Source organism: Malaclemys terrapin, chromosome 9 (assembly GCF_027887155.1).
Source record: "Malaclemys terrapin pileata isolate rMalTer1 chromosome 9, rMalTer1.hap1, whole genome shotgun sequence".
Taxonomy (NCBI): Eukaryota; Metazoa; Chordata; order Testudines; family Emydidae; genus Malaclemys; species Malaclemys terrapin.
The window spans coordinates 94902641-94929017 of NC_071513.1; the positions used below are offsets into that span (position 1 = coordinate 94902641).

The 26377-nt window shown below is 43.9% G+C and overlaps 1 protein-coding gene across 9 annotated transcripts in view; it reads left to right on the forward strand.

The window, feature by feature from the left end:
* Nucleotides 1-25242, forward strand: part of LOC128843752 (calcium-activated potassium channel subunit beta-2) — a 255695-nt gene extending 230453 nt beyond the window's left edge. For 8 of the 9 annotated variants that reach the window (XM_054040853.1, XM_054040858.1, XM_054040854.1 and 5 more), the window contains exons 3-5: nt 7801-7971; nt 10826-11021; nt 23137-25242. In XM_054040853.1, the coding sequence (XP_053896828.1) occupies nt 7801-7971; nt 10826-11021; nt 23137-23421 (652 nt within the window). In that variant the 3' untranslated portion in view covers nt 23422-25242. The remainder of the gene's footprint in view (nt 1-7800; nt 7972-10825; nt 11022-23136) is intronic. The other variant, XM_054040852.1, reaches the window with a different exon arrangement.
* The last annotated feature ends 1135 nt before the right edge of the window (nt 25243-26377 follow it).

Below are 26377 nucleotides of genomic sequence, written 5' to 3' on the forward strand. Positions count from 1 at the left end.
GGGCTGATTTGTGGTTGTTTTCAAAATCCAAAGTATGTCCCTCTAGCTCGGCTGGTAGATTATTGTAGATTTTGTATGGGAGACTTGAATTAGGGGGGCAATCCTGAGAGTCCTATTCCTCACATCTTCAGTGCGCCCAGACCCTGCCAATTTGGGACCTATTTGGACCATCCACAGCTCCTAATGACTGTGTTGGGGATCAACACCTCTTGGGATGGGATCTTGAGTTCTCAGCTGCCAGAGAGAACGTAGGAATTAGCACATACATTTTATATGCAAAATTTTGCCCTTACTCATTGTGGCCATGTAAGATGGGTGGAGAGGAGTAATGCTGGCTGTTTAGAGGGTCTCTGAGCCATTCATCCCTCTAGCACACCATGCAACGCCTTTTAAAAAGGTATAATATGAACCCCTCTCTAATGTATGTGACAAATTCAGCATATGCATAGGAGCACTAATAGACCACATCCTCAAGTCAGAAGACCAGACCCCTCAGACTTTAGTGTGTAGAAGGGTGCATTTGGCAGGTCCCCTCCTATCACTGAGGCTGGTGCTAAGAGGATGTAATGTCCTTTGTGATGGAGAAAGAACAGTTCTTGACTGTAATGAATATAAACAGGATTCTTTATTCAAGCCACTAGATTCCGACTTGTCTCTCTAGTTCCCAGACTGCCAAAACATAGCCTGTGCTGCCTAGTTTCATTGCATAGGGTCTCCCTAAGCTCTTGCCTGGACTCAGATATCATATAAGGAACTGCTAACTACACTGCAGAGATACTGGGAATTGAGAGGAAGAGATTCCCTCTGCTCTACCCCCATCCTACACAACACAGCCATGTGTAATTTTCCTCTCGTAGCAGTCACGTCAGAGTGTGCAGTCATCCGAGCTGCATCAGATGAGAGCCATTTGACAGGAGAACCTGGGGATTTATCAGGGGGAAATGGCAACTCAGAAACAGTAGGAGGAGCAAAGACCTTTTGTCCACCTGGGCTCATTTACATTAAGTTCCTTTGTACATGGGGAGTGAGAGAACCTGGGAGAACTCATGCTCTCATGTCTAGGACTTTAAAAAAAAACAATTAGACATATGGGGACTTATCACATGAGCTCAGTTATTAGAGTGAATCATCAAGATGTAATGGCCAGGATGCATTGATCTATGACTCCATTTGTACACACCGCAGTAGTGAGTTCATTGTGTCCAGGCAGCAACAGGACAGGGCTGGCCTTACCATGAGGCAAACTGAGGCGGACGCCTCAAGTGCCAGACTGTGGGGGGGCGCCACTAGGACCCAGAGTGTAGAAAATTGTGTCTGCTGCTGGTGCATATGTATTCTCTCTGCTCTAGATGCACAGAGATGGTGGAGTGCTGTGCTGGAGGAAGGAGGGCACAAGAGACATAACAGGCAGGCAGGAGAAAAGGTGAGAGGGAATAACAGAAAGCAGCAGGAGCTACAGGGAGAGAGAGGAGGAGGAGGAGCCTTTTATGTACCTCTCTAGCACCCCCAGGAGCCTGGACTGATTAACACCAGCTTCTCAGGGAGCTTCCGGTTTCCTGCTGCTTCCCTGAACCCACTTGAGGAAAACAGGCAGTCAACTGAAGTTGTTGGAGCCAGTTAGGCCCTTAAGATGCTGATATCTTCCCTCATTCAGGCCCTCCTACCAGCCTGCTTATCCCCTTCAATTGAGTTTTGAGAACCACTCTAGCTGGCACAGAACAGCAGTCATGAGTGAAAGAAGAAAACTCCCCTCTGGGGCAGCATTCAGAAACAGAAAGAAAGCAAAGGAAGCTTTTCTATCTAAGCAGGAAGGAGCTCTCCGGAGATACATAGACACAAATGTTCATGGTGAGCCTTCCGGCCCCAGTGAGGATGTGAGTGGTGAGGAGATGCCTGATCTTCCAGTTAGTCAGGGTGCAGGTGACCTGGCAGCTACTGCAGCATCCATATCTCCATCTCTAATGGATGTGACCCTGCACATTCCTGAAGAAAAGTGTAGATCAGAGAAGAGTGTAGTGGAGGTGCAAGAAACAGCTGCTGCTGAGTTTAGTTCCTTAAGTCTAGATGATCCAGGACTGTGGACCCACTTGAGCAGTAGCCGGAGGGACTTCCTTGTACTGCATGGGCCACAGCAAGTGAAAACTTTCATGTTTCCCAAAGACAATGAAAATAGAAGTTTCCATCCAACACATTACTGGAGTGAAATCCCCAATAGTGACAAAGTGGAGAGGCCATGGCTTATGTACTCAAAAACCCAGAATGCTGCATACTGTTTTTGTTGCAAACTCTTCCAGTCTAATGTTCCAGCCACATTGGGTTCTATAGGAACAAAGGACTGGAAAAATCTGGCTAGACATCTGGCATGCTGTGAGAAGGCAGCAAATCACCAGAGAGCATTCCATAGGTGGAAAGAGCTTAAGATGAGACTAAGGTTAAAGGCCACCATAGATGATCAGCATCAAGAGAAGATTGCATCAGAGTCTCTTTACTGGCAAAATGTTCTGAAAAGGCTCATTGCCTTTGTGAGAATGCTTGTTACCCAAAACTTAGCACTGCATGGCACTTCAGATCAGCTGTATGTGCCAAACAATAACTTCCTTAAAATTGTGGAGCTGATGGCTGAGTTTGATGCTGTACTCCAGGAGCATCTAAGAAGAGTCACCACCCAAGAAATGTACACAGGGTGACCAGAGAGCAAATTTGAAAAATCGGGACAGGGGGTGGTGGGTAATAGGAGCCTATATAAGAAAAAGACCCAAAAATTGGGACTGTCCCTATAAAATCAGGACATCTGGTCACCCTAACACCACTACCTTGGAAAAACAATTTAAAATGAGATCATACAGTTACTGGCAACAAAAGTCAAACAGACGATTGTGGCAGAACTGAAGTCAGCAAGATATTACTCTGTTATTCTGGACTGCACACCTGACATCAGCCATATGGAATAAATTACTTTAATGGTGCGTTTTTTAACAACAACAGAACCTAGTGAAAATGTCCCTGCAATGGTGACTGTCAGAGAGCGTTTTCTAAAATGTATTGATATTGATGATACTACAGGAGCTGGTATGACAAATGTGCTTCTTAAAAAGCTGGAAGATATGGGAATTGCGATAGCTGACATGAGAGGTCAGGGCTACAATAATGGTGCCAACATGAGAGGAAAGAACAGAGGAGTATAAACACGGATCCAAGAGTTAAACCCTTGAGCTTTTTTTTCCCATGCAGTTCTCATTCATTGAACTTGGTGGTCAGTGATGCAGCATCAGCTTCTAGTGAGGCTGCTGAATTTTTTAATGTAATTCAAAGCATCTATGTATTTTTCTCTGCATCAACTCATTGATGGCAAATTTTGAAGCAACATCTGGGAACATCCTCTCTGACACTGAAACCACTGAGTGCCACACGATGGGAAAGTCAAGTGGAGGCGATAAAGCTTATCAAACACCAAATTGGGAAGATAAATGATGCCATAGTTGTCATTATGGAGGATAATGCTATGACAGGAACTGTTCATGGGAGAACAGTGGCAGAGGGAAATGGAATCACCAGAAATATACATAACTTCAAATTTATGTGTGGCTTAGTGTTGTGGTATGACATACTGTTCGAAATAAATCTTGTAAGCAAGAGACTCCAAGGTGTTGACCTTGATATATCTGGAGCAATGGAACAACTGGATAAAGCAAAGTCATACCTACAGTCTTACCGGTCAGATGAGGGATTTCAAAACATTCTGAAGAGTGCACAGAAGTTGGCAGAGGAACTTCATACTGAAGCTATTTTCCCATCCATTCAAGAATACAAGAGTCACTGAAGAAGAAGACATTTTGATTACGAGGCACGGGATAATCCCATAAGAGACCCCAAACAACAATTCAAAGTTGAATTCTTTAACTGGGTGCTAGATTATGCAATACAGTCAGTTGAAGAACATTTCACGCAGCTCAAGGAACACAGCAGTATATTTGGGATGTTGTATGATATTCCAAAACTCCTCTCTATACCTGAAGAAGACCTACACCAGGGCACTAGAGACAGTGTTGACACATGATGACATGCGCAATATTGATGCGACTGATTTAGGTGATGAACTGAAAGCCCTTTCAAGATACATTTCAGCAGGATCAACTCCCAAGGCTGTCCTGGAATATATGTGCACAAATAAGATGACCACCCTCTTTCCAAATGCTTTTGTTGCTCTGCGCATACTTCTAACACTTCCTGTAACAGTAGCCAGTAGAGAACGCAGCTTCTCCAAGCTGAAGTTAATAAAAACACATCTACGCTCTGCAATGATGCAGGAGAGACTGGTCAGCCTTGCAACCATCTCAATAGAGCATGAGCTGGCCCAGACTGTGGACCTTCAGGAAGCAGTTCAAATCTTTGCAACCAAGAAGGCACGGAAAGCACCGCTTTGATTATTCAAACAGATAAAAATGCCAGTGTTTACTATGCAGACAAGAAAAGTTACATTTGCTGTTCAGGCATTTGAAAGTTAAGTGTTATTTAAAATTTTTGAACAAGGCATTTTAAGTTGTTAGTTCTCCTTTATTGGGGTAGGTAGCAGAGCAGTACCATGAGAGGAGTAGAACAGGAAGAAGGCAGAATTGAGACCTTTCAAAGTTTTGGCCCAAGTGAGGGGGCATGGGGGCGTCATTTGAGTTCCCCACCTCAGGTGCCAAAATGTTGTGGCCCGGCCCTGCAACAGGAACAGAAATCAGCCTCCTAAGAATAGCTCTCTATCAGCCCAGTGAGAGCAGCTCCTCCACTGTGCTAATAGTTCACATCTGACAAATCCCACCCCGCAGAGAGGCACATATTACACACATGCCCAAACCAGTCCATCACAAAGCCACATACTACAGAGTGGATTTTAGTAGAATCATCCACTGTGTTGACCTGAAGGACAGTTGTCCCCGTAAAATAACTGTGCTTCTCCAGCTGAAATGAGGGAGTGGTGCTTCTGCTGGTGGCAGGACATGCTGCTTATGGGTTAGATTGTGATTTGGGCTATCCACCTACACAGGGGAGTCAGATGGGGGTAAGATCTCCCATTACTCCACTGCGCAGGCTACCCAGGCATCAAGTGAGGGTTCATCGACGTAAACAGGTGCTACATACCATCTGACTGCTTCCACTGCAAAAGATGGGCAGGGAATGTAGTGCAGGGAGTGCACAGATTCGTGGCTCCACCCCTTCCTACTCTTTCTGGTTGGTGCAGGGAGAGCGTCAGAATTTTCTGCTGGTATTGACCAGCAGCAAGTTCCCCCATGAGCCCCCTGGAGCAAGGGGGAAGCAGGGGAGGAATTGTGACTTAGTGCTGTATCTCCTGGAGCTGCTGCGTGAGATGGGGCGTCTGACACACCACCACGTTCTTAGATCCGTGCCTCAAGTCATCGTCTAACCATATATTTGCAGTGTTCAACTGTTACCCAGACTCACTTATAGCAGCAGTTCAGGGGATGAAGACATCACATAAAATGCATCAAATTCCATCTTTTTTTAGGGCTTTTCATCAACAATGGCAACAGAAAAATAATTGTCAATGCTCCTGGCATGACCTCATCAGCAGATGCTTATTCTTTGCGGCCCTGGGGTCTTGAAAAAAACTGGCAGACTTTCCCCACACACTGCTCAGTTTTCCAATCACCGTGTAGGTAGATTGTTTCTACAACATAGCTTGTAGTCCATCTTTTTACCTTTCATTGCACACTTCTTGGCTACAGGCCACATGGGAAACATTTGTAACTATTTTCAATTAGCTGTTTGTTTTTAAATCGTCCATTTAAATCACTTTTATGTTCTGGTGACATTAGAGACTGATTGCACTGTGTCTGGTTTACATCTACAGACTGACATAAGTCATGCTGTGTGATTGGCTAATGTTCTGGAACTGTATGACTATTGGTACCTTACTGCCTGCTTTCATTTGGAAGCAATGCATATCTTAATAGCAGCTATCAGAGTTAAATACATTTTGATAAATAATAAAAGGAGTGTAACATTTGACTGTTATTTTACATCAGTTCTTTGAAGGCAACCGCATCCAATAAAATCACAAAAGATTCCCCACAACACCACAGAAAATCTCAATAGGCTGAATTACTGTTTAGTTTCCAATGAAGGAAATAGTAGCAAGTCTTTAAGGAACCAGGTTTTATAGAGAAACCCTGGAAATCTAAGGAAGTAAATTAGAAGTGAACTCATAAACTTGGGAAAGAAAATTGTTACCTGGAAAAGGTAATGACTAGAAAAGCCCCCATATCAGTAGTAACAGAAGAAACTTTGAGAGATGCGGTGAAATCCTAGCCCTGTTGAAGTCAATGGCAAAACACCCATTGATTTCAGTGGAACCAGAATTTCACTCATTGTATTTTAGGTATGTTGAAATGTTTAAGAGTTTCTAGCAAGATCTGGGCAAAACTTTTGCTACAAAACACCAACCGCATGTGCCTTTTCTGGTTTTGGTTCTCACTATAAACTCAAATTCAGTTTAGATTCATCAAAAGTATTGCAAAGATTTGGGAACCTGTGGTCAAAATTATTATCCTGTTTCTAGTGGACGTGGGAGTCCCATTTATGATTTTTCCATCAAAACCATTCTTTTTTAAATGACTGCAGTGTTATCCCTATATGTAGTAGTAACGCTGTTGGAAATTGCAGTGTTTGATGTATTAATGTAGATTACATGCTACTGTTTTTTTTAATAAGAACAAGTGAAACTTGATAGTTTCAGCTTAGATGAGTTGTGGGTTTGTTAGAACCCAAAATAATGCTCATTCTGATGTTGCTCACCTGCCATTTTGCAGATTGTAGAAGACGAACTACTTCTGGGTGGTACTACTGTGGCCATTTTATGGTGATGCCAGGGCTCAAAGGTATGCGGCTTACATGCATCAGGTGCTGCCTGGAAGATTCAAAAGAATCTTAACAGAAAACACAGAAGCTTATGATCAGCTTCAGGTCTGTAAGTACATTTTAAACCCACAAAGTTTGAGTGTGTTTGAAATGTACTCAAGTAGATCCCTCCCTTGTCACTGTGTCCCTGTGACCTTTGAATCATCAAAGGCCTGGAGATGAAAGGACGTAGGAAGTGAAAAGGACCCTCTCAGCTGGAGGGGAGAATCATTTGTATTTTTCTTAATTGCAGGCGAAAAGTAGCTTTGGTGGATAATTTTCAGATAATTCTTATGTAATGCATAAGATGTATTCCCATGAGTTTAATTTTAAAAATAGAAAATAAGGGCCTGATCCAAAGACCATGGAAGTCAATGGAAAGACTTCCATTGTCATCCATGTGCTTTGAATCAGACTCCTCTACTAACCCATAGGCAAATGAGAAAGAATGTGTTATGAGGTCCCCTCAGACATTTTTGGGTGGATATTGTCTTCTGGCCTGGCTATTATAATGAACTTAGGCCTGAAGAAAACACCCAGCAAAATGCCTAATAACGTTCAAGGGACTGGGGCAAGAGTTGGAGTTGTTAGGTCAAAATTCAACTGTGGAGTAACTCCATTGGCGTCAATGATACATCAGAGATAGATTTACTGAGCTGGCCCAAGTGTCTAAATGTTTATATTTGCAATACAAGGATTTTACCTTTTCAGGAATGACTGTAAAATATTTTGGAAGTGAATTAATTCCCTGCCAGGTCAGAATGAATCCATTGAAAAGGACATCTGAGGAACCCTTCTCTCCCATGAGATGGAAGTGGTGGTGGAACTACCCACCCTTTAGAGGGTTCACTGATTAAATATGAACTTCACATAAGCATGTATTATTTTCAACCTCAGAAATATTTACCAAAAAATCAGGGATCACGATCTACTGGACAAAAGGAAAACAGTCACAGCTCTGAAAGCAGGAGAAGATCGGGCCATACTCCTAGGACTGACTATGATGGTGTGCTCCATTATGATGTACTTCCTCCTGGGAATTACGCTGCTGCGGTCATACATGCAGAGGTACGTTTATTATGGTTACACTGTTCCTGGAATGTCCGGCTCAGCTGATTTCATTTCCCTCCCTGCTTTGACCTTTTAATGATTTGTCTTCTCCTCATGCTGCTCTTTGATCAGGATGGCCTGATTCTCCTCTAACTTACACCAATATAAATCAGGAATAACTCCACTGCAGACAAGTGAGTTGTACTAGTAAGCAAGAGCAGAATCAGAGCTACGGTATCTGACAAAACACAGATCACCAGTTTTAGCGTTGTCACTGTTTAATTAGAGAGGGAGGAGAATGAACAGTTTTGGATTCTGAAAACACCTTCTCCCTCACAATATAGATTTTGTGTAATATCTTTAACAGCTGGTCTGTGGCCTCCTAGAGTCCATAAACTATGGAGTGGCTATCGCTGTAAAACAGAGCCCCTGTCTAATTCAGCGGGGAGCAGCAGTAATATTCAGTGGCCTAGAGAAACAATACCCTTTCAAATGAAAAATGGAAGTTTAATTTGGAAAAGGGATCATGCTATTTTATGGCATTTAGTTCTCATGTAAGCTAATTCCTTCATTTTAACAAGTGAAATCCTGTTGAAATATAGTAATTTGCTAGAAGTGAGACATCATCTTTCATAGTTATTATACTGCACTTAATTTTTCTGATGTCCTTCCACAGCTTCCCTTCTTAGCTAAGGACCAGAAAGTTTGCCCTCTGATTCACTGGCTGTGCTTCAGAGTAACTTTCAAGCATGAGCCCTACTTAGACTCCATCCTAGACTTGTGATGGGGTTGGCAGCAATTCTTTTCTATTCTGATCCATGAAGACAGGGGAACAAATAATGTGCCATTCTGGATTGGACCATTAGTCCATCAAGCCCAATATCCTGCCTCTGGCAGTGGCCAATACCTGACTCTGCAGAGAAAGCAGGGGAAACATCCATTGTGTAATGCTGTACCTGTAGGAAACTATCCCTTCCTGACCTCTGCAATGCTCAGGATGGGCACTGATGCATGAGGATTAGTTGCCCTGCATCATATTCCCAGGCATAAAATTATTCATCCCTTTTTAAATCCAGACAGATCTTAAACTTTAGAGACAGAGATCAAGCCTGTTTAAACATCCAAGAGTGTTTACATTTCAAAATCACTCTCTCTCCCAGACCTCCTTAGCAATATAATTGTCAATTATGGCGACTGTTAATGTCAACATTGCTTTTTTGGAAAGATCAGTTATGTTATGAGCTATAGGCCATATTGTCCAAGGATATCAAAACACTTTGAAGATATTAATTAACTAAGCCTCAAAACTCAGCTGTGAGATAGGTGCAATTATATCCCTTTATACATGGGTAAAATAAGGTACAGAGAAATAAAAGTGAAGGCGTCAGGAATAGATCCCAGGAGTCTCTGTCATTTCTCCTGCAATAGGCCACAGAGAACAATTCCCCACCACCAAAATACATCTTGCCCTGATGGGCAAAAATCCTACACTTTTTTCATAATCATTAACAGAATTATCATGCCATAATTGAACTTTAATTATCAACCATTTTTAATACATGGAACCTACAACTATAATTGTTACCAGAGCAAAATACTTGGTAAGAGAATTATCCAGGAGATAATCTAAATCACTTAGCATATAATCTTGTCACACTTTTAGTTAATTCAGATTAATTTTCCTGAGTATCCCTATGTAGACAAACCCTGATTTATACTTGGTCCACAGCTTGCAGAGGTTGGGAATACTTTCCTATAGCAGGAAGAAGGGTTGACGTGCTCTGGAAGGAGCTATGTCCCAGCCCTTCTGTGGCAGAAAGATAGGACAGCCTTTGCAATGTAAGCGCAAAAGGCGCCAGAACATCTTGGGGCTCCCATAGGGGTTCAGAGAAAGACCAATGGGAGAGGGGGACCCCCTCTGGACACTTATGGAATTTCCTGAATAGCTAGCTGTCAGTTGCGACATTCCAGTGACCTTTGTCCCTAAGAAAAACCTAGTCATAGATTATATTTTCTTATTTCCATCTCAGTAGAAATAAGATTCATGACGCAGTACCTATCTGTGGGGTTCAAATGGATACATTGCTCGCTTTTAGGCTCTTATGTACCCAAGATAGGCCAGAAATTCTCCAGAATGATTTCTCAAAGTGATTTATCTTCTTCAAAACCTGTACCAGAAGAAAAAGTATTCTGACAAGTAGCATTCCGTATGGTGGTGGAGGGCCATATGGTACAATGTGTCTATGTAACTGTGAAGGTATTTTCTAAGTACTTCACCTTTAAGAGTGAATTGGTCCTCCTACTCTGCCTTCAGGAGCCCACTCTCAGAGTTAATTCAAGATGACTGCCATTAATGAGTGAGCCATGCAGACCATGGTCTCTCCCAGGCATGTTTTACATTTGATCTTAGCTTTCTTTGTTCCCTTTAAGCTCAAATGTTCTCCAAACAAAAAATTCCTGTCTGCTTTTTGTCTATGGAAGAACATAACACGTGCCCATTCCCAGTCAATGTGGTGCTCTGTCTCCCTCTAGTGGTGGCTAGGCCAACTAGAGATTGATTAATCTGCTAGAGCCTTGGTTAAGAGACCAGGTTAAATCCCTACTGCCACCAACCCACCCAAGTGTGTTGCCATTTCATGCATATGTAGCCACTATATTTGTATTCCTTCACATGCTACAGAATAATAATCCATTCTATGATGGATGAGCTGTACTGAGAATGTAAGTCCACCCTGTAAGCAACAGTCTCGTGAAAGCGCTTCTCCCCTAAAGACTTACAGTATCATATCCCTGAAGGTAACACCCAGCTCTGTTTGCTACTTTGCTGCCCGTTTTTGCTGTGATTTGTCTAACCCGTCTCTTTTCTACCTAGTGTTTGGACAGAAGAGGCTCAGTGCACACTCCTCAATGCATCGATCACAGAAGCATTTAACTGCTCATTTAGCTGCGGTCCAGACTGCTGGAAAATCTCTCAGTACCCCTGTCTACAGGTGTACGTTAACTTAACTTCTTCTGGGCAAAAGCTCCTACTTTACCACACTGAAGAGACGATGAAAATTAATTCTGAGGTAGGAACATGGAACAAATTCCATCTCAAATGGATTTCTAGAGGGCTGTTCATTTTGCTGTCTCCATTTTCTAAGTTTAAGTAACCAGGTTTCCAGCCCCTGCCTTATGTCTCCCAGTAGATCTGTATTCCTCCTTCGTAAATGTGCATCAGAGGCAGCAGAATCATCTGTGTTAGCTGAACTCTTTTGTTGAATTGCTGTGGGATGGATTGTGCCTCATTCTGCACAAACATTCCCTCCTAACCCTCTTGTGAAAGAGCCAGGTATGCACAGACACGGTGCTAGAAACCCCAGAGAGGAGTGATGGGGTAGAGTAGAATCAGTACCGAGGGTGGGGTATGTAGGGTCTCTCACGGTAGAGAACAGGTTGTAATGATTATAGAGGATTTTTTCCTGAGGCTCCTAGATACAGACAGACCCTGTGGTTCTCCCTGGGGCTGCGTTAGCCTGGCAACTTAAGATATGTCTACACTGCGTTTTGAAGTCCGTGGGAGCAAGCCTCCCATGCTGGCTTGATAGACCTTTGAAGGCTCTGAAGCTTAGGTGGGGAGGGAGGTGGGCTTCAAAGGTCTGTCTGCACAGCTGTTTTTAGAGTCTTAGTGTGAACCCCGCTCACTGTCAAACCAGGCTGAGAGGCTCGCTCCCACAGGGTCCAAAATGCAGTATAGACAAAAGGTTAGTGTCACCATGCAGGGTCTCCCCAGATCCTGGCCTAGAGTGAATAGTTATGGAGCGGATTGATGACTGCCAGAGGGACGACATGTTACACCCTGTTAGAAAGGTATAGCACATACCACTGTTGTGTGTCTCTCCTGCAGAGTTTGGACCTGCCGGAGGCAAAGTGCCTCCTGGGAGATGTTGCTGGTCTGCTGTCAGTCCTCCCCTTCTTCTGCCAATGCGGGCAGTGACTTAGGCTAGGTCTACACTACCCGCCTGAATCGGCGGGTAGAAATCGACCTCTCGGGGATCAATTTATCGCGTCCCGTTGGGATGCGACAATCGATCCCCGAATCGACGCTCTTACTCCACCAGTGGAGGTGGGAGTAAGCGCCGTCGACGGGAAGCCGCAGAGGTCGATTTTGCCGCTGTCCCTACAGCGGGGTAAGTCAGCTGCGATACGTCGAATTCAGCTACGCTATTCGCGTAGCTGAATTTGCGTATCTTAAATCGACCCCCCCCTGTAGTGAAGACCTGCCCTGAGAGACATAATCTCACCCTGAGTATCTGTCAGATTGATATTCTAAGTGAGCTGTGCACAAGTCAATGCACCTTTTTCGTATGGTTGTGGTTTATAGTCTAACACCTCTAGCAAAGTAAATACAGCGTCCATGTAGGTGAGAATAGAAGTGGCCTTCTCGATGTGGAGCTAAGTCTAGCCAGCATGGCAACAGTGGTAGGTGACGGCTCTATATATGACAATAGATATGTCTCCATCTTGGACAGGGCAGCCAAATTCTTCTCTCTCTCTTACACCGCTGCAGCCCAGTTGAGGTCAGGAGAGTGTTACCCATGGACCAAGGAGAGCAATTTGGTCCCCTGGGTACCATGAAGATGCTGAAAGTATATCAAAGGGATATTGTCATGAAAAAATCATATAAAAATAACAGCCCAGATTCTCAGCTGGTGTAAACATAGCTCCATTTACTCACCTGTTTTACTAATACCTGAAATTATTTCAAAATCATGAGCGAAAAAATTGTTCTCTGCACCACTATAAATCCAGAGTAAACTTAATACTGGGACTGAGCCAGATCAAATATCTTCAGAAGACTATAACGAATGTCTCTCTGAGATTACAAGTGCATTTGTGCTGGTGACTCATTACTATGTGTATCAGGGCTTGTTAATGTTCATGACTGTGGTGAGTGACTATCTGCAGATGGCTGTTCGTATTCTTTTATGTAGCAGGGCATTGAGGTCAGAGCTTTAGGAGCTGCCTTTCATCTTGGCATCCACAATTATTTGCCCAAATTATTGCAAGCCCAATTTTGCACCTGCAGTTACTTGAGGATGCAGCTAAAATCATCCCAGGGCCCTCCATTACACCCCAGATTATATGCATCTGGACACAATAACAGAGGCCCAGTTCAAACTGAGCTGCAAATACATCTCATTCAGTTACACCAGGCTGAATTTGACCCATTGTGTTTCTATTTAAGGTAGCAGTTCAGCTGACCAAATTACCTTCATGTATTAAGATGAAGTGATATTGAAATTAGTCAAAGCATTTAATGGTTTCACAAGGCCAGTTATTCGGTTGGATAATTTACTCTTGTAGCTGGGATACTAGTTCCTATGAAATCAAATTGTAAAACAAAGGATAATGCCCCAGCCTTCTTTCTGTTGTAATGTTCAGCAGCTTCCAATTCTCTATCCAGTATTACTTTAGAAATATGGTTCTTGGAGATCAGTTTAGCCAGTAAACAGCAGAGACTTGGTTTGCTGGTGATGTATAAGCAAATTCCAGTGAAATCCATGCTGTATTTTGATTACAGCAACTCAAATACATTTTGGTCCTACAATGCGTATAAACAAATCAAAGGATTCTGTATAAATTTCCAAACTCTGCTGTTTGAAGATTTTTGTTTGTCTAAATCTATTCTTAAATTCTCCCAAACACAGCCTCCCCTTAATCTAATGTAGGCACAGTTAATACTTCCCAAGCCCAAGGTTGTTTTACCAGTTAAACTTTGCTCTCAAGAGGATTCCTAGGGTTTTTTTCTGATATGCTGGTGGTTCTGTGATCTGAATCCAAATCCAATATTAAATGGGACTTGGCCCTCAATAGCAATGTCTATGAAATACCTGACTTCTTTAACCTTGATGGAATTAACATAGACCAAGTTTCAGCACACTCAAATCAGCACAACAAATCTCTGCTCCTAGTCTAGCAGTCCTCTCCTCATCACAGCTCTGTGGCTACATTATTTGGGCCACAACCAAGGCATGCACCCACCCCGCTGTGCTGACAGCTGTGCGGTCATAGCAGTTACAGTTGAGGTCAGGGTCACACTGACACATCCTGTTAGTATATAACTGTGACTCTTATCTAGTGATCAGTAACCACTTCATTTTCTTCTCTCCTTTGTCATCTGTCTGTGCTGGGAAGCCACAATGAAGTACAAAAACAAGGTAGTCCTGTAGTGGCCAGACTGGTACATTTAGGAAAGTCTGAGTCATTATGGTACTGAGCTGCACTATAGGGAGGGGTGTCTGGGTCACAAGGCACAATGCTAGGCTACAACCACAGGCCACAGTAGACGTGCTGGCAATGTCTGCACTGCGGGGGCTATGCTGGCATTGCCTGTAGTGAGGATGCAGCCTACTTTGACAGAAGGGGTTTTTCCATCACTGTGGGAACATCACCTCCCCAGGCAACAGTAAGTAGGCCGATGGAAGCATTCTTCTGTCAACCCACTTGCATCTATGCTGGGGGTTAGGTCGGCATAGCTACATCTCTCAGGGGAGTGATTATGTCGACCTACATTTTAGGTGTAGACCTGGCTGTCCTCTCATAAGAACATATAAGGATAGTCATATTGGGTCAGACCAATGGTCCATCTACCTCAGTATCCTGTCTTCTGACAGTGGCCAATGCCCGATGCTTCAGAGGAAATGAACAGAACAGGGCAATTATCGAGTGATCTACGCCTGTCATCAAATCCCAGCATCTGGCAGTCAGAGGCTTTGGGACATCCAAAGCATGGGATTGTGTCCTGACCATCTTGGCTAATAGCCATCGATGGGCCTATCCTCCATTAATTTATCTAATCCTTTTTTGAACCCACTTATTCTTTTGGCCTTCACAACTTCTCCAGCAATGAGTTCCATTGGTTGACTATGCATTGTGTGAATACTTCCTTATGTTTGTTATAAATCTGCTACCTATTAATTTCATCAGGTGACCCCCAGTTCTTGTGTCACATGAAGGGGTAAATAATACTTTTTCTCTATACCATTCATGATTTTATAGACTTCTATCACATCCCCTTAGTCATCTCTTTTCGAAGCTGAACAGTCTTCTCCTCATGGAAGCTGTTCCATACCCCTAATCATTTTTGTTGTCCTTTTCTGTACCTTTTCCAATTCTAATATATTGTTTTTGAGATGGGGTGACCAGAACTGCACGCAGCATTCAAGGTGTGGGTGTAACATAGAATCATAGAATATCAGGGTCGGAAGGGACCTCAGGAGGTCATCTAGTCCAATCCCCTGCTCAAAGCAGGACCAAGCCCCAACTAAAAACATCCCAGCCAGGGCTTTGTCAAGCCTGACCTTAAAAACCTCTAGTGAAGGAGATTCCACCACCTCCCTAGGTAACCCATTCCAGGGCTTCACCACCCTCCTAGTGAAATAGTTTTTCCTAATATCCAACCTAAAACTCCCCCACTGCAACTTGAGACCATTACTCCTTGTTCTGTCATCAGGTACCACTGAGAACAGTCTAGATTCATCCTCTTTGGAACCCCCTTTCAGGTAGTTGAAAGCAGCTATCAGATCCCCCCTCATTCTTCTCTTCTGACGACTAAACAATCCCAGTTCCCTCAGCCTCTCCTCATAAGTCATGTGCTCCAGCCCCCTAATCATTTTTGTTGCCCTCCGCTGGACTCTTTCCAATTTTTCCACATCCTTCTTGTAGAGTGGGGCCCAAAACTGGACACAGTACTCCAAATGAGACCTCACCAATGCCGAATAGAGGGGAATGATCATGTCCCTTGATCTGCTGGCAATGCTCCTACTTATACAGCCCAAAATGCCATTAGCCTTCTTGGCAACAAGGGCACACTGTTGACTCATATCCAGCTTCTTGTCCACTGTAACCCCTAGTTCCTTTTCTGCAGAACTTCTGCCTAGCCACTCGATCCCTAGTCTGTAGCAGTGCATGGGATTCTTCCGTCCTAAGTGCACTTGTCCTTGTTGAACTTCATCAGATTTCTTTTGGCCCAATCCTCTAATTTTGGTCTCTTTGTATCCTATCCCTACCCTCCAGCGTATCTACCTCTCCTCCCAGTTTAGTGTCATCTGCAAACTTGCTGAGAGTGCAATCCATGCCATCTTCCAGATCATTAATGAAGATATTGAACAACCCTTGGGGCACTCCGCTTGATACCACTGCCAACTAGACATGAAGCCATTGATCACTACCCGTTGAGCCCGATGATCTAGCCAGCTTTCTATCCACCTTATAGTCCATTCATCCAGCCCATACTTCTTTAACTGTCTGGCAAGAATACAGTGGGAGACCATATCAAAAGCTTTGTTAAAGTCAAGGAATAACAGGTCCACTGCTTTCCCCTCATCCACAGACCCAGTTATCTCGTCATAGAAGGCAATTAGGTTAGTCAGGCATGACTTGCCCTTGGTGAATCCATGCTGACTGTTCCTGATTACTTTCCTCTCCTCTAAGTGCTTCAAAATTGATTCCTTGAGGACCTGCTCCATAATTTTTCCAGGGACTGAGGTGAGGCTGACTGGCCTGTAGTTCCCCAGATCCTCCTCCTTCCATTTTTTAAAGATGGGCACTACATTAGCCTTTTTCCAGTCATCCGGGACCTCCTCTGATCGCCATGAGTTTTCAGAGATAATGGCCAATGGCTCTGCAATCACATCTGCCAACTCCTTTAGCACCCTTGGATGCAGTGCATCCGGCCCCATGGACTTGTACTCGTCCAGCTTTTCTAAATAGTCCCGAACCACTTCTTTCTCCACAGAGGGCTGGTCACCTCCTCCCCATGCTGTGCTGCCCAGTGCAGCAGTCTGGGAGCTGACCTTGTTCGTGAACACAGAGGCAAAAAAAGCATTGAGTACATTAGCTTTTTCCACATCCTCTGTCACTAGGTTGCCTCCCCCATTCAGTAAGGGGCCCACACTTTCCTTGACCTTCTTGTTGCCAACATACCTGTAGAAACTCTTCTTGTTACTCTTAACATCCTTTGATAGCTGCAACTCCAAGTGTGATTGGTCCTTCCTGATTTCACTCCTGCATGCCTGAGCAATATTTTTATACTCCTCCCTGGTCATTTGTCCAATCTTCCACTTTTTGTAAGCTGCTTTTTTGTGTTTAAGATCAGCCAGGATTTCACTGTTAAGCCAAGCTGGTAGCCTGCCATATTTACTCTTCTTTCTACACATCGGGATGGTTTGTTCTGCAACCTTAATAAGGATTCTTTAAAATACAGCCAGCTCTCCTGGTTTCAGAGTAGCAGCCGTGTTAGTCTGTATCCGCAAAAAGAACAGGAGTACTTGTGGCACCTTAGAGACTAATTATTATTAGTCTCTAATAAATTTGTTAGTCTCTAAGGTGCCACAAGTACTCCTGTTCTTTTTCCAGCTCTCCTGGACTCCTTTCACCCTCATGTTATTCTCCTAGGGGATCCTGCCCTGAGGGAGTCAAAGTCTGCTTTTCTGAAGTCCAGGGTCCGTATTCTGCTGTTCTCCTTTCTTCCTTGTGTCAGAATCCTGAACTCGACCATCTCATGGTCACTGCCTCCCAGGTTCCCATCCACTTTTGTTTCCCCTACTAATTCTTCCGTTTGTGAGCAGCAGGTCAAGAAGAGCTCTGCCCTTAGTTGGTTCCTCCAGCACTTGCACCAGGAAATTGTCTCCTACACTTTCCAAAAACTTCCTGGATTGTCTGTGCACTGCTATATAGTGGCATTATGGTATTTTCTGTCTTATTATCTATCACTTTCCTAACGCTTCCTAACATGGTTAACTTTTTTGACTGTCACTGCACATTGAGCAGATGTTTTCAGAGAACTATCAATTATCCAAGATCTCTTTCTTGAGTGGTAACAGCTAATTCAGAGCCCATAATTTTGTATATATAGTTGGGATTATATTTTCCAATGTGCATAGCTCTGCATTTATCAACACTGAATTTCATCTGCCATTTTGCTGCCCAGTCATTCAGTTTTGTAAGATCCCTTTGTAACTCCTCACAATCTGCTTTGGACTTAACTAACTTGAGTAGTGCTGGAAGAAACCTGCATTAAGTAATATTAATACTTAGCATTGCATCCTTTGGATTTCAAAGCATCATTATCCCCACGTTACAGCTGGAGAAGTTAAGTGACTTGCCCAAGGTCACACAGGAAATCAATGCTAAAGCCCAGTTTTCTGATTCCCAGACTGATGCCCTCTATATTGGAGCACGCTACCTCCTCAGTGTTGGTCTTGGGTGCCGATTGGCCCAGTGGAGAGCCATTCTCTTATGCACCACCAGGGCTAGAAGACCCTGCTGTACACTCCAGGGAAGCTGGCATGACCAGCTTTCCATTGGCAAACAGCATTAATTTCCATCACTGTGGTTTAAGACATCCCATAATTTTAACTGGATACTGGTCCCTCAGACTAGGAAAAATACAAGCCAACGTGCTTTCAGGATCCCAAGCATCCTAAGCCAGTTCATCCCATGTGCAATATTCCTCGTGTTTCTGATACTAGTTTTGGTTCTGAAATGAAGGGGCATGCCCCTTTCTTGTTATCTCTAATTCCTGTACCCTTCTCACCTTGTTTTTCCTCTGTATTTATAACCTCATCTGCAGACACCTAGCAAGCAATAATATATACTGCTGCTGTGAGAGACAGGCTAGGAATAGCTGATGGGAATTCCCCGCTGCTAGACCTGACAAGCTGCCATCCATTCAACAGGTTGGAGAGGGGCTTCATGCACAGGAGAGAGGAAGTGTGCATGAGAGTGCTTGGTTTTCTATGCGCCAGCCTGGTGCTGGTGGTCAATTTCCTTCCACATCATCATATGGCTAAGATCTACCTCCACTACTCACCCACCAAAAAAAAGCATGCAGCTGCCTGCCTGATTCCAAACGTTACTGACAACACTATGAAAAGAGCTGCACTTACATTCCAGAAGGTCAACACAAGTGACCTTCCAAAGGTCAGCCTAAACCTGCATAATCTTTCCAGCTCACCGCACACCCCCACCACCGTCTCACACACACACACACACACACACACACTGCAGTGTCTGCAGCCACGCGCTCCCCTTCTCTCACTAGCTCAGACTGAGGAAAATGCACTTTGATTTTAAATAATGATTACTCTATAAGACTCACTATCTACAATAGCTGTCTTCCCAAAAGGTGAAGGGAAGGAGTAGATGCAATTTATATTGAGATATATAATGCACTCCTGTCGGTTTCTGATCAGAATCAACAGGAAGTAAATGGGTGTGGACTGAGCTATTTTAATCTCCCCAGAAGTGCACACAAGATTTTTCATTCCTCTCCCTGTGCTTATTTTATTTCTAGCCTTTTAAGACTAGTGCCTAGCCCCTTGTCAATCCTACAACCATAGCAGCTTAGCTGCTCCACTCTCTTCTCAACTGTCAGCTGCGAGCAGCCTCTGGGGAAAGTAAATAGGATCAGCAGTCTCCTCTATTCAAACTACTGAGTCATTCTGTTCTGCCTTGGAAGTGTTGCAGTACTTCAAGTAGTTGGACAGGCCTGATTCTGATCTCCCTCTACTAGGGTTACCATACGTCCGGATTTTCCCGGACATGTCCGGCTTTTGGGGGCTCAAATCCCCGTCCGGGGGGAAATCCCCAAAAGCCGGGCATGTCCGGGAAAATCGGGAGGGCTGGGTGGTGCTCGGCCGGGGCCGGCGGTGCGGGGCCGGTGCGGGGCCGGGGGCATGGTGCCGGGCCGGGAACCAGGGGCGCAGTGCCGGGCCGGGCGCGGGGCCGGACGGGGAGCCAGGGGCGCGGTGCCGGGCCGGGGTCCGGGCTGGGAGCCGGTCAGCCGGGCCCGCGGGGAGCCGGGGAGCCGGGCCGGCGGGGAGCCGGTCAGCCGGGCCGGCGGGGAGCCGGGGAGCCGGGGAGCCGGGCCGGCGGGGAGCCGGTCAGCCGAGCCGGCGGGCCCGCGGGGAGCCCGGGGGTGCGCCGGGCCGCCGGGGGCCGGCAGTGCTGGGCGGGCCGGGGGTGGTCGGCCGGGGCCGGCACCCCAGGGCCCGAGCCGACCCAGGCTGGAGCCGCCGGGGGGCCAGCCTGGGCCGCGCCTCCTCCCCCCACACTCCCCCTTACCTGCTTCAGGCTTCCCGCGAATCAAATGTTCGCGGGAAGCAGGGGAGGGGGCGGAGACTTTGGGGGGGCGGGGTTGGGGCGGGGGTGTGGGGGGGGCTGGGGGCGTGTCCGGGGGCCGTGGAGTGTCCTCCATTTGGAGGCACAGAATATGGTAACCCTACCTCTACATCAGTTTAATTCTTTTTCTCCACTGGGGTTACTCCTGATTTATATCCACAACGCATAAGTGGTGTCAGGAACAGACACTATGAATCAGTAATCACTGTTATACCGCACTGTAATCAAAGCCTCCAACCCCAGAACAAGCCATTGTGACTGTCTAGTTGGACCTCCTGTAAAACAGAGGCCATAGAACTTCCCAAAATGGTTTCCTAGGAATAATTCAAGAAAGAAAAGTCCAAACTGAACCAGCTGCCGTAAAGGATGATCAGAAGAATGGCCAGGTAAACTTATGAGAAAATTTTGCCCATGGAGAGTTGAGTGGTAAAGCTGGGATTCTAACTCAAATCTGCCATTCCCTGGTCTTACACATCCTTCCCTTCTCCCTGGTAGACCACCCCTCTTCCCTTAGGGGCCATCTGGCTAAGAGCTGAATGTGACTGGTAGAGCTATAGGGGAGCAAAAAGTCCACTCACAGTTGTGAAGTTTCTCCGCGTTCTGCTGCAGCCCAAGGTTGCTGTGCTGATCCAAGGCCCCGAAGTTCTGAATCAACTGTTATTCAGAAATGATAATGTATAGTACCACTTGTTCTTGGCAGGCTTGGTATTTGAAAATCATCTTGCCATGACTAACCTAGGCTGGGTTGGTATGTCTACTGTCCCTGGTGTCAAAAGACTTAAAAGAGTTGGAGGTCTGGTGGTGTAATTCATCTGAATACGAATAGTCTGGGCTTACTGGAATATATAAGCACCTAGGCATTACTAAAGCAAAAAGTAAACAAAGCTAAGCCCTGAACCCTCTCATTCCTTTCCATAACCAAAATCCAATCCAGCCAATTCAATTCACAGTTATTCCCAGGCTGAGCGTTTATACACTGTCTATGACCAACACTGGATGGAAACTAAGAGCTAGATTATGGCCCATGTTGTCTGGCTATGTAGGGCCTCTGAGCTGCTTCCCTGGACCTTGGGTCCAGAAGGCTGTAGTCAAGGGGGCACTATTGCCCAGATCCTCCCAATGGGAGATAGGCCCAGATCCTCACAGGTGTTTAGGAGCCTATGTGCCTGCTATTTCTTGCCCTGAGCAAGTGGATGGGGAATGGCTGAAGAAGGGTAGAGAATGGGCGGAACCTTGTTTAATCTCATCCTCTCTCCCCCACAGCTCAGAAGTAGTAAGCAGTTACCTGAGGACAAAGGCCATAGCAGGGAAGGAATTGTGATTCTCTGGGGCATTGTTACATCCTAGAGATTTTCCAGGTGTGTTGGGGCAGCTATATACCACCCCTCCCACAGGGCACATTGGAAAAGACCAATTGAGTCCTAAATAACTACACAGAATTGGCCTATGATTAGAGGGACTGATAACATTAAAAAGGCTGAATATGTACCATATGGCTTGGCTCCATTTGCAGCTAGGGGGAGGACATGCTAACACAACACTGGAAGGCTGTAAACACCAAGCATGCAAAGGAATTACTGAGAGCGATATAAAGAGATTACAGTATTGCCAACCTCAAATATTCAAAAATCATGAGTCAGGCCCCTAAAAACATCAGACTGGTTTAAAAATCATGAGATTTTAAATAATAATAAATTTGGGATTCTCTTTATTTGCCATCTGCTTTTTGAGCCTTTAGGCTGCACTTGGGTCATACCTTCAGGCTTTTCTCCACAACCAGAAACTTTTTTTTTTAAATGAAAGCTCAGATGCTCACTTACTCACAGGAATCCAGCACAGGGGCTTTAAGAACAAAACCTGAATATCAAGACTCATAATAAAATCACAAGGGGTTACAATTGCCACTTGAAGCAATGGGATATAAAGGGAAACTTGGGCTGACCTGGATGAAACATTTCCTTACAGTGCAGTCTATCAGGCTGTGATCTATTAGGTTCTACTGGGAAGTTGGAGAAACCTCATGGCGGGCAAAGAACTAGAGAATATGCTGGAGGGAACAATCCTTCTCTAGCAGGAAGATGGATGAGATGCGACCTCTCTGGTCTTTTCCATCTCTAATTTCTATTGCTCTATGAAATATTCATAAAAGAAGTGCTGACATGCTGTACCCTTAATGCTGCAGTCTGCTAATGCCATCCAGCATCTCTGCTGCACTTGAAATCAGATTCTCAGCTAATAAACTCACCAATGAATCAATCAAATCCTGTTACAAGGTTAATCTATGGATTGTTATTAGGGCAGCAGGTTTGTCGCAGTACGTTATGAAAAGTCATGGCATAGTCATAAAAGAGAGCAGGGGAAATTTATGAAGTTTATATATTTTTAAAAAATCAAAAGTCAGAGGTCACATTATTTTAATCAAAATGTCTATTTCCTTTGCAAATCTCACTTGATAAAATTAAATTAATAACCAAAAACCACTGACAGCTGTTCTCCCAATGCAGGCAGATTCAGCCATGCAACAATGCTGAGAGGGGTCTGAGAGAGAGAGAGAGAGAGAGCTACCCACAGACCAAATCAATCACGGAACCCAGGATCACCCTGTGGCCATGTGACGAACCACTGGCTCTAATTACAGGACACATTCTGCATGGATGTGCAAAAAGGAAATGTACAAGGAGTTTCCGCCTGTTCCCAGTTTGGACTCATGTAGGGGGTTTGTCCACTATCTCACTGGGGAATGTAATACCTGCTTGCTCCATTCTAGTGCTTCCCCCTCCCCTGGGGCTAAGTGTCTGTAAGAGGATAGGGTGAGGATTACTCCATTAATATTTGTACAGACCTTTGAGTTCCTCAAATGTAATTGTGACCATGACTATGACTATTTTATTATTCTTACTATTCGTTTAATTGTTCTGTGGTCTTATGAAAGGGACAGTCTGCCGGAGATTTTCCTGTTTGTCATCCGAAATAGTATTTGTTTAGAGACATTTATTTTCCTTTTAATTTCTTCGCCAGTGTTCCTACATCCCCAAGTGTGGCAAGAACTACGAAGAGTCCATGTCACTTGTGAGTGTTGTAATGGAAAATTTCAGGAAGTACCAGCGCTTCTCGTGCTTTTACGACCCAGAAGGTATTCAGAAGAATGTGATATTAACCAAACTTTACAGTTCCAACGTGCTGTTCCACTCACTTTTCTGGCCAACATGCATGATGATTGGGGGGGTTGCCATCGTTGCCATGGTAAAGCTGACTCAGTACCTCTCCCTCCTCTGTGAGAGAATCCAAAGGATCAACAGATAAAAGCAAAAACTTCTCTGAGATGTATTTCAGCTAAAATACTGTTTTTTCATTCTTCACCAAAGAACCTTAAGTTTGTAACGTGCAAGTCTGTTATAAGTTCCTTACTATATTCTTATAAGTAGAGCAATAATGCAAAAGCTGTTCTATATGCAAACATGATGTTATTATTATGCAGACAACAGGAAAAAAAATACTGTTTGTGTTGGTTGTCTAATCTGATCTCATTTTATGCTGGAACTAGTACTTTTTTCTTTTCTACAGCCAAAATAGGGCTCGGTGTGACCATTTGCCAAGCTTTGTCAATGAACACATCAACATTTCAGTGTAACATTCTGGGAGAAATTCACCCCTGTGCAGAGGGCTAGCAAAAGGCCTGGGCATCATTTATGTCCCATTTAATCCTCAGGGCATGCAACGGGTGGCTTTGGAGGGAATGAGGGGAACAAAAGTATAGAACCAATGTCTTTTTATGGTAAGAGGGTATAGAATGGATGCATATACAATTGACAGCTTAAGTGGGACTTGCATGTTACTTGTGCTGGCTCTCCCTGCAAAGGGGAAAATTTCACCCTTTGGTGTTTTAGGTCTTTTGTAAAACACCTTGGAGATGGATATTTGCAATATGTTTTCCTCACATCACATCATCTACAGAAGCTACAGCCAAAAACAAAGAAAATTCAACCAATTTCATTTTCTACTCCAAGCTGAGCCCTATTGCTGGAGATGGGACCAGACACCTTATGTAAAGGTTTATTACACATTTGTCTTGTATTTGCTACCATATCACTGTAAAGAAAAACAAAAACACAATCAGCTATTTTTTCATTTTTTACTTCCAACTATTTTAACTTTTTTTACTTGATTATATAGATATATAAAAAGAAAAAGCTATATTATATCTAATTGTGTATTGTAACTTGATTGTTATTTTTTTTCCTTTTGACTAACTGGAAAGTGAGCAGTATAACTCCTGTATTTATCACATTCAAAGCCTGGAAAAGACCATAACATCAAGGAGCAGCAACGTGGGATCTTATCCAATATTCACACTGACATTTCAATCAGATGGAGGTCTCTCTTGCTGTGACATTTGGATTGAAAAAAATCTCCTCCACTTCACTAGATCTATTAATTGAATTGTTATACAATAATCATAATATTTCTGGAAATTATTATTGTTATGCAGTGCTGGCTGAAGTGACTTGCATTCTAAAATGTCCAGGTGTAATATGAGGTATTGGAAAAATTGAGATTCAAACTAATATGTAGTCCTAGCTGTCATGTATGTTCCATGGGGGCTTTACCCATATAATTCCATGCACACTATGTGCACATCTTTGGCATAATTTATTTTCCATGTTGTTATACTCTACAGACAATCTCAACATTTTTTATCTTGCACCTAAGCTGAAGGACAAATTTGAGGCAGTCTCTCTGCTTACCCCATGAACTTACTATAGAATATTTATAGGAAATTATTTACAGGTACATTCAAAAGAAGGAGAGTCCACCTTTTTTTTTCTTTTTTGCCAAAAAGATAGCAGAAGGAAAAAATCCAGAGTCTTCTGTCTAGCTCATCCATATATAAGTACCTTCTTCCATGATGTAGTATTGAAAACTTTAAGGTGTTACAAGATTTTACAAATTGTACAAGTGTAGTCGGAGCTGTAAAAATAAGTTCGCGGCAGTGGATTTAACCTGCAATCTTGTAATCCATGGTATGATTTTTCTTAGGCAAATAAATTCCTGGGGGTGGCGGGGTGTAATCAGGGCTCCAAAAATGTGTAATAAAAATATTAAATTAAATCTTCAGGATTTCAATACCTTTTCCATTCAGAACTGGTTTGTTTCAACAACCTTTTAAAAAAAAAAAAAGACTATTTTGCCATAAAACCAGGATTGCCAACCATCTGTAACATGAGAAGGAGTTTGTAAAAGTTTCTTTGTAAAAGCTATCTATCTATCTACCCATTTTAGGGCTTTGTACAGCCCTTCACCATGGTATCTGAGCAACTTCCACATTATTTAGATTGACAGTGGAGAAGCCCCTAGTGGACTTCAAGAAGTTGCCGTTTAAATTCAAAAGAACTCACTACCCACATTATTTTGTCCATGGCAAGAAAATCTGATTGATGCCTTATTTTCTCCCGCTGGAGAGTTCCAACATAGAATAGATGGAGATAGACGTCTGTAGAGAAGAAGAATCCTAATGCTCCGGTGCAAAGGGATTAATCAAGATGAAGGGCAGCAGGGGGAACGTTTCTGCTGGTACATTGCCTGGCTTTTACTAAAGATACCCTAAGAGCAAAAAGGTATGATATGTGCCCCCCAAATGGAGGAGGAAAATCCTCAGTGTTACAATCAGAATTTTGTAAGCAGGAAAACCACAAGAAGAGCTATCGAGAGCTCCATTGCATCTGAATTACAGCAGCTGCCATAGGTAAGTGCCAGTTGTGCCCAACAATATCACAACAGATGGAAGAAGAGTGAACACAACTGCAAATCCAAGTAAGTGTAAGTGCATTAGTTGGAGGCAGAAGACTCTGCAGGGCAAGCAGAGGTTCCTCCAGTTACAGAAGATGCTGAAGGAGAGCTGAGGCACTTGCTTGGCCCAGTCTGGTAGGAAGTCCTTGGCAGTTCATTTTCAAAGCAGGTTGGGAGGTGGAGTGGCCAAGGACTGAGCCCAAAGCTGGAAGTCAAGAAATCCCGAGCTCTGGTCCTGGTTCTCCCACTGACCTGTGTGACCTTGAACAAGTCACTTCACCTCTCTGCTGCAGTTTCCTTATCAAATAAGGATAATATTTGCTGAACCTACCTTCTGGGGATGGTGCAAGGATTCATTGACTAGTATTTGTGCAGTAGTTTAAATATATAAAGGACTACACAGTGTAAGAGCTAATGATTATTATTAAAGCATATCAGAAGAGGGTCCAAAAACAAAGGAGGTAGCCAGGCT